At 37.7% G+C, this 12,927-nt stretch overlaps 1 protein-coding gene across 2 annotated transcripts in view; it reads right to left on the bottom strand.

Moving 5' to 3' along the window:
• The window catches only part of Gprk1 (G protein-coupled receptor kinase 1), a 731,033-nt gene that overhangs the window by 46,386 nt on the left and 671,720 nt on the right, over nt 1-12,927 (bottom strand). For both annotated transcript variants that reach the window (XM_070092970.1, XM_070092971.1), the window contains 2 exons: nt 6,437-6,611; nt 1,364-1,464 (listed from right to left, as the gene is read on the bottom strand). In XM_070092970.1, coding sequence (XP_069949071.1) covers nt 1,364-1,464; nt 6,437-6,611 — 276 coding nt within the window. The remainder of the gene's footprint in view (nt 1-1,363; nt 1,465-6,436; nt 6,612-12,927) is intronic.

The raw sequence follows: 12,927 nt of genomic DNA, 5'->3' as shown, positions 1-12,927 counted from the left end.
GTGAACAGAGAGGTATTGCTGGAAGGAATTGTACTCCTAGTAGCTCACCCGTACCCTAACACAGAAATATTATTTATTATTTTATTAACACACTGGCCGATTCCCACCAAGGCAGGGTGGCCCGAAAAAGAAAAACTTTCACCATCATTCACTCCATCACTGTCTTGCCAGAAGGGTGCTTTACACTACAGTTTTTAAACTGCAACATTAACACCCCTCCTTCAGAGTGCAGGCACTGTACTTCCCATCTCCAGGACTCAAGTCCAGCCTGCCGGTTTCCCTGAACCCCTTCATAAATGTTACTTTGCTCACACTCCAACAGCACGTCAAGTATTAAAAACCATTTGTCTCCATTCGCTCCTATCAAACACGCTCACGCATGCCTGCTGGAAGTCCAAGCCACTCGCACACAAAACCTCCTTTACCCCCTCCCTCCAACCTTTCCTAGGCCGACCCCTACCCCGCCTTCCTTCCACTACAGACTGATACACTCTTGAAGTCACTCTGTTTCGCTCCATTCTCTCTACATGTCCGAACCACCTCAACAACCCTTCCTCAGCCCTCTGGACAACAGTTTTGGTAATCCCGCACCTCCTCCTAACTTCCAAACTACGAATTCTCTGCATTATATTCACACCACACATTGCCCTCAGATATGACATCTCCACTGCCTCCAGCCTTCTCCTCGCTGCAACATTCATCACCCATGCTTCACACCCATATAAGAGCGTTGGTAAAACTATACTCTCATACATTCCCCTCTTTGCCTCCAAGGACAAAGTCCTTTGTCTCCACAGACTCCTAAGTGCACCACTCACCCTTTTTCCCTCATCAATTCTATGATTCGCCTCATCTTTCATAGACCCATCCGCTGACACGTCCACTCCCAAATATCTGAATACATTCACCTCCTCCATACTCTCTCCCTCCAATCTGATATCCAATCTTTCATCACCTAATCTTTTTGTTATCCTCATTACCTTACTCTTTCCTGTATTCACTTTTAATTTTCTTCTTTTGCACACCCTACCAAATGCATCCACCAATCTCTGCAGCTTCTCTTCAGAATCTCCCAAGAGCACAGTGTCATCAGCAAAGAGCAACTGTGACAACTCCCACTTTATGTGTGATTCTTTATCTTTTAACTCCACGCCTCTTGCCAAGACCCTCGCATTTACTTCTCTTACAACCCCATCTATAAATATATTAAACAACCACGGCGACATCACACATCCTTGTCTAAGGCCTACTTTTATTGGGAAATAATTTCCCTCTTTCCTACACAGAAATGTGAGCCTTAAAAAAGAAAATCTAAGTACCATGCCTAAACTAGAAACTTATACTGTACTAAGGTGTTTCTTACCCTCTTCCTTTGCAGCCCAGTCTTTTGTCAACATCTCTATGTAGTAGGCCTTCTAAAAGACTCCGAAGTTCTTGAGTAAATGTATCAGGAAGCTCAACGTTCTGTAAAGGATGTTTTACCAGCATATGATGAAGTTTTAATAATTTACATCTGTGTAACAAAAAATGGAATTTACTCTAAAGTCAGAAATGGTAGGCTACATAAAGAATTGCCTATCCTACAGTAAAATTTAAAGTTAATTATTTCTGCCATTAAATGTCAATTTGCACAGAATTATTTAAAAAAAAAGTGTAGACCAAAAACATATGCAACAAGCAAATGTAAGAATGTTTTTCATAACCACAAAAAAATAAAAGAGTATAATATTGTATACAGTATAGCATAAATGTGAGACACTGGTGTAGTGGAATTCACACCATTAGAGTGGAATCCACATCTCAAGCACAAAAAACAGGATATCTTCCTTCCATAGTTGCCCTTAGGATCACAACACCAAACAAACAAAAACATGCAGACACATGTATGCATGCATACACATGCACACAAACACACATGGAGTAGACAAAAACAAAAAATGAAGACAAAAGAGAGAAATGTACCAAAGTGTGGTATGGGTGTGAAGTATGGGCTTGAAACATTGTAGCAAGAAGAAAGCTGAACATAGTGGTTATGTTATATTTGAGAAGAGTGTGGTGTGAATATTATGCTAAGAATAAGGAACATAGAAATTAGAAGGTATACAGTCTATATGGAAAGTTATGATGTTGGCTAAAACAAAATTTACAGTAAGGTTATGGAAATGAAGTAATATAAGATTTACCACTGAAGTTAATACTTGGTTGAACTCCCCTTACACATCAAGCAGCCCTCAAACCTTCAAGGAACACTGTCAGATAAACTCTGAATAGTGATAGCTGCGAATGAAACCCAGGTGTCTTAAACAGCTGCCTCTAGCTTTAGGATGGATGAAGTGTCATAGTCCCTTAGTCAACATGTCATAAATGGTCACAAATTTTCTATGGGTTTAAGTTTTTACTGGCCATTCACTAAAATAGGGTACTTCACAATCACCTAACCACTTTTTGACACTTTTTACAGTGTGGCAAGGAGCACTGTTTTGCATAAACAGTGTTGCTTCGGCTTTTTCAAAAGAATCTAATAAATAATCCAGTAAAATCTCCAACTAATTGTTCTGATTCATTATGACATTTTTGGGAAGCATAAGGGATGCAGGTGTTTCACAGTCTTGGCAGTGTACTGTGAGAGGTGTGGGTCAGAATGAGGCAACTGGTACACCCTCCTTCCACTACTAGTGGTCACTGTAAAGCTCGATTCATCTTAACACAAAAACACCTCTCCATTCCTCCATACCTCACCTACAGTATTTCTTGCAAAACTTTTCCTCCTCCTCTAAGAAGAGATTTACTGCATTCATGAAAGTTTCTGAATCCCAAGTCATCATGGAGTCACTGATGAAGACACCTGAGGGACACATGCTCCAATAACCAAGGATTTTTCTCCTTTACTTCCCATGCTGTGATGGAAGGCTTTGCCTTTACTTGATGAGCCATCATTTTCAGTCCTTGGAGAGTTTAATTTAGGACCAGAAAATATTAGTTGAGATTGCACTGAATGCCGTTTCAGTCCCATCTGAGAAGATATAGTGTATCATGTCTGCTCTTTTGCAGGGCAATTACAGCCAATATATCCTCCTTTGCACTGCTCCATGACATTATTGTTGGTCACAAGAGAGGGGTTAGTGACAAGGTTACTGGGTGAATCTTGTGATTTATGCCATATTGCCAGTGTTTATACAGCTTGGCCTGATGAACATTATAATATTTCATATCCCACAAGACCAACATAAGTATAAGAAATGAATTATGAAAAAAATTATGACACCAATTCAATGGCATCATAACTTTCTGCACAGACTGTAACTCAGGTGTTGAAATGGTTTGGTCATTTAGAAAGGATGCAGAAGGATAGGATGACAAAAAAAATGTGAAAATGCAGGAAGGGGGAAAAGGAGGAGTAGTGGGCATCCTCAAAACGGTTAAAATGAAAGAGTAAAGGATGTTTTGATGGAAAGAACTTGAGCATCTAGCATGCATATGCAAGTGAAGACAAGTAGTTTTAGCATTCACGTGGGCAAGTTAACATTTGTGAAAGGATTCAGGAAAAACTAGTTTGCTGAAATTAAGTCTTGGAGGTGGGACATGCAATGCCTGCACTTTGAAGGATGAGTGAGGCAGAAGTTTGTGGTTATAGGAGGGTGGGTGCAGGAGGAAAACAGAGTGATTGGTGGAATGATGAAGTAAAGGGTGTGATAAAAGAGAAAAAGGTAGCTTATGAGATTTTTACAAAGCAGAAGTGTTATAAGAAGAGTAGAGTATATGGAGAGTAAAAGAAAGATGAAGAGAGTGGTGAGAGAGTGCAAAAGGAGAGCAGATGAAAGAGTGGGAGAGGCACTGTCAAGAAATTTTAATGAAAATAAGAAAAAATTTTGGAGTTAAACAAGTTAAGAAAGCCTAGGGAACAAATGGATTTGTCAGTTAAAAACAGAGTAGGGGAATTAGTAGATGGGGAGATGGAGGTATTGGGTAGATGGCGAGAATATTTTGAGGAACTTTAAAATATCGACGAAGAAAGGGAGGCGGTAATTTCATGCACTGGCAAGGGAGGTATACCATCTTTTAGGAGTGAAGAAGAGCAGGATGTGAGTGTGGGGGAAGCGCGTGAGGCATTACACAGAATGAAAGGAATTAAAGCAGCTGGAACTGACGGGATCATGACAGAAATGTTAAAAGCAGGGGGGGGCCAAGTGTTGGAGTGGTTGGTATTTTTGTTTAATAAATGTATGAAAGAGGGGAAGGTACCTAGGGATTGGCAGAGAGTGTGTATAGTCCCTTTATATAAAGGGAAGGGGGACAAAAGAGATTGTAAAAATTATAGAGGAATAAGTTTACTGAGTATACCAGGAAAAGTGTATTATTTAAAGAGTTATTATTTAAAGGGTTATTATTTAAAGATGTGACTCTCTGATCGCAGGTTCTATCCTCGTCCGTGGTATGGTTTATTATTGAAAGAATTAGAGGTAAGACAGAATATAGAATTGCGGATGAGCAAGGAGGTTTTAGAGTGGGTAGGGGATGTGTAGATCAAGTGCTTACATTGAAGCATATATGTGAACAGTATTTAGATAAAGGTAGGGAAGTTTTTATTGCATTTATGGATTTAGAAAAGGCATATGATAGAGTGGATAGGGTAGCAATGTGGCAGATGTTGCAAGTATATGGAATAGGTGGTAAGTTACTAAATGCTGTAAAGAGTTTTTATGAGGATAGTGAGGCTCAGGTTAGGGTGTGTAGAAGAGAGAGAGACTACTTCCCGGTAAAAGTAGGTTTTAGACAGGGTTGTTTAATATATTTATAGATGGGGTTGTAAAAGAAGTAAATGCTAGGGTGTTCGGGAGAGGAGTGGTATTAAATTATGGGGAATTAAATAGAAAATGGGAAGTGATACAGTTACTTTTTGCTGATGATACTGTGCTTATGGGAGATTCTAAAGAAAAATTGCAAAGGTTAGTGGATGAATTTGGAAGTGTGTGTAAAGGTAGAAAGTTGAAAGTGAACATAGAGAAGAGTAAGGTGATGAGGGTATCAAATGATTTAGATAAAGAAAAACTGGATATCAAATTGGGGAGGAGTATGGAAGAGTCAATGTTTTCAGATATTTGGGAGTTGATGTGTCAGCGGATGGATTTATGAAGGATGAAGTTAATCATAGAATTGATGAAGGAAAAAAGGTGAGTGGTGCATTGAGGTATTTGTGGAGGCAAAAAATGTTATCTATGGAGGCAAAGAAGGGAATGTATGAAAGTATAGTAGTACCAACACTCTTATATGGGTGTGAAGCTTGGGTTGTAAATGCTGCAGCGAGGAGGTGGTTGGAGGCAGTGGAGATGTCCTGTCTAAGGGCAATGTGAGGTGTAAATATTATGCAGAAAATTCTGAGTGTGGAAATTAGGAGAAGGTGTGGAGTTAATAAAAGTATTAGTCAGAGGGGTGAAGAGGGGTTGTTGAGATGGTTTGATCATTTAGAGAAAATGGATCAAAGGAGAATGACATGGAGAGCGTATAAATCTGTAGGGGAAGGAAGGCGGGGTAGGGGTCGTCCTCAAAAAGGTTGGAGGGGGGGTAAAGGAGATTTTGTGGGCGAGGGGGTTGGACTTCCAGCAAGCGTGCGTGAGTGTGTTAGATAGGAGTGAATGGAGATGAATAGTATTTGGGACCTGACGAGCTGTTGGAGTGCGAGCTGGGTAATATTTAGTGAGGGGATTCAGGGAAACAGGTTATTTTATAAGCCGTACTTGAGTCCTGGAAATGGGAAGTACAATGCTTGCACTTTAAAGGAGAGGTTTAGGATATTGGCAGTTTGGAGGGATATGTTGTGTATCTTTATACGTATATACTTCAAAACTGTTGTATTGAGCACCTCTGCAAAAACAGTGATTATGTGTGAGTGAGGTGAAAGTGTTGAATGATGATGAAAGTATTTTCTTTTTGGGGATTTTCATTCTTTTTGGGTCACCCTGCCTCGGTGGGAGACGGCCAACTTGTTGAAAAAAAAAAAAAGATAATTTGAATTTGATGTCTGTGCACTTCTGACAAATCTTTTACTGAATAAATGATAGCCAATGTATTTCTTCTTTGGTCAATGTAGTGAAAATAAATGATGAAAGAACTGACAAGGAAGAGTTTTAAAGCCATAATCTGGCAAAACAGAAGGCCATAACTATAGACTAAGGAAGAGGAGCCACTGAAAGGATACCAGAAATGTTTTCATTTGAAACTAGTAGAACAAAAATATGATTTACAAGAGGATGTAGCAAGTGCTACAACCATTGGAAATTTAAAAATATTATATGATAAATTAAATACTTATGACAGGACACCAGGAGCTTACATCTGCTCATGTAACTACAAGTAGTTAATTACTAAGAGGAAATTTACAACACAGTTTAGTACCTTGTTATGAATATAATAATATAACACTATTATCATAACTCACCATTGTTAAAGTCATACGGTCAATTTCATGTTTGTCTCGAGTTTTGTGTTGCCTGAACGGGGAGTGGCCTTTGAGCAACTTATACAACATACAACCAAAGGAGAACCAGTCCGCTGAACTATCATAAGCAGTTCCTTTACTAAGCACTTCAGGCGCCATATAACCATGAGTCCCTCTGAAAATGGAAGGGAAAAGTAAATGTAACATTCTTTAAATTTATCTTATATTAAAAAAATCAGTGGGAAAAAAAAATGACAGGCAGTAAGATAACCATTTAAGATTTTTTTTAAGAAACAAAATGATAAATTTGACACTCCACTTAAAACAGCCTATTTTGTTTTATAGTGATCACAACAAATTATGTTGCGATTTTCAAAATTTCTGGATTTTATTATTTATTTATCCAAATGAATAAAAAATATACTGACTCAATATTCTACTAATGGAGCAAGTCATGCTTATGACCATACATTTTTTTAATTCAGATATCAATACTTTCTTCATTTCATAAATGAGGAAAATATTAACACCTTTAAAAGTCTTGCAGATTCATTATAAACCCTGGGATGAATAAATATAACTTTTACTTATCTAAGTTCCACACTTTTTCTTTTAGAAAACATTTTAAATAATAAATTACATATTTATTTCCAAAAACATACATCGTTAGATCTACAGCAACTAAACGAGTATATTACAACTGGGTATGAAGAATACAACTGATTATATAATATATATGTGTAGTATTTAAAGCAGAATTAATAATAAAATAAATTAGGGGTTGACATTATAAAGCTTGGAATAACCCTGATTATACAGACTGAAAGGAAAAATATATAATCAGCTTTTATGTTACGAACTTAGAAAGATTTCACAAACTGTTTGGGAAGAAAATGTTGCCATAACTTCAATTTTTTTTTTTTTTTAAACAAGTCGGCCATCTCCCACCGAGGCAGGGTGACCCAAAAAGAAAGAAAATCCCCAAAAAGAAAATACTTTCATCATTCAACACTTTCACCTCACTCACACATAATCATTGTTTTTGCAGAGGTGCTCAGAACACAACAGCTTAGAAGCATATACCTATAAAGATACACAACATATCCCTCCAAACTGCTAATATCCCGAACCCCTCCTTTAGAGTGCAGGCATTGTAATTCCCATTTCCAGGACTCAAGTCCGGCTACATAAAAATAACCGGTTTCCCTGAATCCCTTCACTAAATATTACCCTGCTCACACTCCAACAGATCGTCAGGTCCCAAATACCATTTGTCTCCATTCACTCCTATTGAACACTCTCATGCACGCCTGCTGGAAGTCCAAGCCCCTTGCCCACAAAACCTCCCTTACCCCTTCCTTCCAACCTTTTCGAGGACGACCCCTCCCCCACCTTCCTTCCCCTAAAGATTTATATGCTCTCCATGTCATTCTACTTTGATCCATTCTCTCTAAATGACCAAACCACCACAACAACCCCTCTTCAGCCCTCTGACTAATACTTTTATTAACTCCACACCTTCTCCTAATTTCCACACTCCGAATTTTCTGCATAATATTTACACCACACATTGCCCTTACACAGGATATCTCCACTGCCTCCAACCGCCTCCTCGCTGCTGCATTCACAACCCAAGCTTCACACCCATATAAGAGTGTTGGTACTACTATACTTTCATTCTTTCCCTTCTTTGCCTCCATAGATAACGTTTTTTGTCTCCACATATAACTCAACACACCACTCACCTTTTTTCCCTTATCAATTCTATGAGTAACCTCATCCTTCATAAATCCATCTGCCGACACGTCAACTTCCAAGTATCTGAAAACATTTACTTCTTCCATACTCCTCCTCCCCAATTTAATATCCATTTTTTCTTTATCTAAATCATTTGATACCCTCATCACCTTACTCTTCTCTATGTTCACTTTCAACTTTCTACCTTTACACACACTCCCAAACTCATCCACTAACCTTTGCAATTTTTCTTTAGAATCTCCCATAAGCACAGTATCATCACCAAAAAGCAACTGCGTCAATTCCCATTTTGAATTTAATTCCCCATAATTTAATCCCACCCCTCTCCTGAACACCCTAGCATTTACTTCCTTTACAACCCCATCTATAAATATATTAACCCTTTCAGGGTCCAGAGGCCAAATTTCAAAGTGCACACCAGGGTCCACGAATTTAAAAAGAATTTTTTTTTATTTTTTCTTATGAAATGGAAGAGAATCTTTTTCTGAAGGTAATAAAACAAAAAGTATGAAATATGATGGAAAACTGACGAAATTATGCTCTTGCGAATTTTGATGTGTCAGTGATATTTACGAATTGGCGATTTTGCCGACTTTGACTCCCATTTTAGGCCAATTACTTTATTCCAGTTGACCAAATTCTTAGCTATTTCACTAGTACTACTTCTATTCTATCGATTGAGCACAAGAAATCGCCAAATCAACTGTTTCAACTACAAAATAAAGTGATCGGAAATTGGTAATTTGGCCAATTTAACACAAAGTTCAAAATATTCCAATTTCAAAATAGGGTCCAGAATAAACACTGTAGGTATTCCTGGCACTAAACTAACATTTCCTCTGTTCATTAGTTACATTTTGAGGCTTTACAAATGAATTCCATTTTGATTTTTTATTCACATAATGAATTTTTATTCAAACCAAAAAATAGAAGATTTACTGTTATGCAATATTGTAATAATTGTATAAATATCATCACCACATTTGTGAATGTATATTAGACCCACCAGCTGGCATGTATTAGACGTGTGAGGTCGTTTGTTTACTCTTGAACATCGGCAAAAATGTAGCATTTCCGCTACTTTGAGTTCAGTTTCAAGCCATTTCCAGTGCTAAAACCAATAAAAATCATCTCTATTTCTGTAATATGTCTTCCATTCTATCAAATGAGACCAAGAAATAGCAAATACAGCTATAACAAACATACGAAAAAACACTGCAAAGTAATTGTTTTAATCGAAAATCATGGTCTCAGTTTTTTTTCTCTCATTATACACTGTGTGCTGCAGGATTTGTTTTATGTGGTGCACACATACCACATAGATGTAATATCTTATATCTAGGCCCAAATTTACCACTCACAGCTTATCAGAGTGAGCTGAGCTCATGGCGTAGATCTACGGTTTCGACCCTGAATGTAAAGCCGTAGATCTACGGGACGGACCCTGAAAGGGTTAAACAACCACGGTGACATTACACATCCCTGTCTAAGACCTACTTTTACTGGGAAGTAGTCTCCCTCTCTTCTACACACCCTAACCTGAGCCTCACTATCCTCATAAAAACTCTTTACAGCATTTAGTAACTTACAACCTATTCCATATACTTGCAACATCTGCCACATTGCTCCCCTATCCACTCTATCATATGCCTTTTCTAAATCCATAAATGCAATAAAAACTTCCCTACCTTTATCTAAATACTGTTCACATATATGCTTCAATGTAAACATTTGATCTACACATCCCCTACCCGCTCTGAAACCTCCTTGCTCATCCGCAATCCTACATTCTGTCTTACCTCTAATTCTTTCAATTATAACCCTACAGTACACTTTTCCTGGTATACTCAGTAAACTTATTCCTCTATAATTTTTACAATCTCTTTTGTCCCCTTCCCATTATATAAAGGGACTATACATGCTCTCTGCCAATCCCTAGGTACCTTCCCCTCTTTCATACATTTATTAAACAAAAATACCAACCACTCCAACACTATATCCTCCCCCTGCTTTTAACATTTCTGTCATGATCCCATCAGTTCCAGCTGCTTTACCCCCTTTCATTCTACATAAAGCCTCACACACCTCCCCCACACTCACACTTGTTCTTCTTCACTCCTAAAAGATGGTATACCTCCCTGGCCAGTGCATGAAATTACCGCTTCCCTTTCTTCGTCGACATTTAAAAGTTCCTCAAAATATTCTCGCCATCTACCCAAAACCTCCATCTCCCCATCTACTAACTCCCCTGTTCTGTTTTTAACTGACAAATCCATTCGTTCTCTAGGCTTTCTTAACTTGTTTAACTCACTCCAAAATGTTTTCTTATTTTCATTAAAATTCCTTGACAGTGCCTCTCCCACTCTATCATCTGCTCTCCTTTTGCACTCTCTCACCACTCTCTTCACCTTTCTTTTACTCTCCATATACTCTACAATTCTTATAACACTTGTGCTTTGTAAAAACCTCTCATAAGCTAACTTTTTCTCTTTTATCACACCCTTTACTTCTTCATTCCACCAATTACTCCTCTTTCCTCCTGCACCCACCCTCCTATAACCACAAACTTCTGCCCCATATTCTAATACTGCATTTTTAAAACTATTCCAACCCTCTTCAACCCCCCCCCCCCCCACTACTCATACTTGCACCAGTCCACCTTTCTGCCAATAGCTGCTTATATCTCACCTGAACTTCCTCCTCCCTTAGTTTATACACTTTCACCTCCCTCTTGCTTGTTGTTGCCATTTTCCTCTTTTCCCATCTACCTCTTACTCTAACTGTAGCTACAACTAAATAATGATCCGATATATCAGTTGCCCCTCTATAAACGTGTACATCCTGGAGCCTACCCATCAACCTTTTATCCACCAATACATAATCTAACAAACTACTTTCATTACATGCTATATCATACCTTGTATATTTATTTATCCTCTTCTTCATAAAATATGTATTACTTATTACCAAACCTCTTTCTACACATAGCTCAATTAAAGGCTCCCCATTTTCATTTACCCCTGGCACCCAAAATTTACCTACTACTCCCTCCACAACATTTTTGCCCACTTTAGCATTGAAATCCCTAACCACCATTACTCTCACACTTGGTTCAAAACTCCCCATGCATTCCCTCAACATTTCCCAAAATCTCTCTCTCTCCTCTACACTTCTCTCTTCTCCAGGTGCATATACATTTACTATAGCCCACTTTTCACATCCAAATGATCTGGATATGTAAACTTAAAATATATTGTTGTTGAACATTCTTGCTGGCCCAGGCTACTGCTTATTTGAAATAACTAAAACAGCAATAGTACTTCTCTCCATGGGGAAGTGGAACAGAATTCTTCCTCCACAAGCCATGCATGTCGTAAGACTTGACTAAAATGCCAGGAGCCAGGGGCTAGTAACCCCTTCTCCTATACACATTACTAAAGTTAACAAGAGAAACTTTCATTTTTCTTTTCAGTGACCCAAAAAGAGAAACTTTCGTTTTTCTTTTTGGGTCACCCTGCCTCAGTGGGATATGGCCGGGTTAATGAAAAAAAAAATAGTAGTTTGGTAAAATTATGAATTTTGAATTATTTATTTAGCACAGGAAACAGGCAATTTTTATAATATTGTACTATATATATCTACAGTATTGTACATGTACTGCAACATTTGTATTTTGCTGTTCTACAAAACTGGCCTAAAGAATTATACTGGAACTGAAAACAGGATGTTTGCATTGGATCCAAATTTCTAGTGGAGCATTTGTACTCTATTTTACAGGAAGTGTATTAAGACACAGAGCAGCTTACCCGGGTAAGCTGTAGATGGAGAGTGATGTCAAGAGCTAGACGTTAAAAAATTATTTACTCATTTTGGTACTGTAGTTTTCAATAAAATTAGACCTAAATCTTTACACACACACACACATATATAGCATTTTATTTTTAAATAAAAATAAAAAATTCTTCAAAGATTTAAACATACAGTGCCTGCAAAATATAATCCAGACCTCCTTTTGATTATTATGAAAAATCATTAAAATAATAATAATAATAATTTTATTTTAGCATGATACATGTATGTACAAAGGAGTATAACAATTGGGTGTACATGCCAAAAGCCCCTTTATATGCAGAGCACTGCAGAGCATTACAGAACAAAAACTGTAATATTTGATACTTACAGTAATATTTTATCATCTTCCTCTTGACCTTGATAATCATTTGAAGGTGTTTGGTTATGCTTTCACTCAGATTCCTGAAGCAATCAACGGGTAACTGGTTGACCCAAATACATATCCTTGATCTACTGCTGCAGGCGTGACATGGATGAAATATGGCAGGAATCCATTCATTGATTACTTCAGGAATACAAGTAAAAGTATGCCCAAACAGCTTCAAATGGTTATCAAGGCCAAGGGGTAGACGACAAAATATTAATGTAAGTACCAGTAATATAAGTAGCAGTTTGGAGGGATATGTTGTGTATCCTTATACGTATATGCTTCTAAACTGTTGTGTTCTGAGCACCTCTGCAAAAACAGTGATTATGTGTGAGTGAGGTGAAAGTGTTGATTGATAATGAAAGTATTTTGTTTTTGGGGATTTTCTTTCTTTTTGGGTCACTCTGCCTCGGTGGGAGACGGCTGACTTGTTAAAAAAAAAAAAAAGTACTAAGTATTACAGTTTTTGTTCTATAATGTTTATGTTGATGCTTTTCAATGATTTCATAATAAT

The sequence above is a fragment of the Cherax quadricarinatus genome, chromosome 41 (assembly GCF_038502225.1).
Source record: "Cherax quadricarinatus isolate ZL_2023a chromosome 41, ASM3850222v1, whole genome shotgun sequence".
NCBI lineage: Eukaryota > Metazoa > Arthropoda > Malacostraca > Decapoda > Parastacidae > Cherax > Cherax quadricarinatus.
The sequence above is the reverse complement of the archived record's forward strand: the minus strand, read 5'-3'. Positions and strand labels throughout refer to the sequence as shown.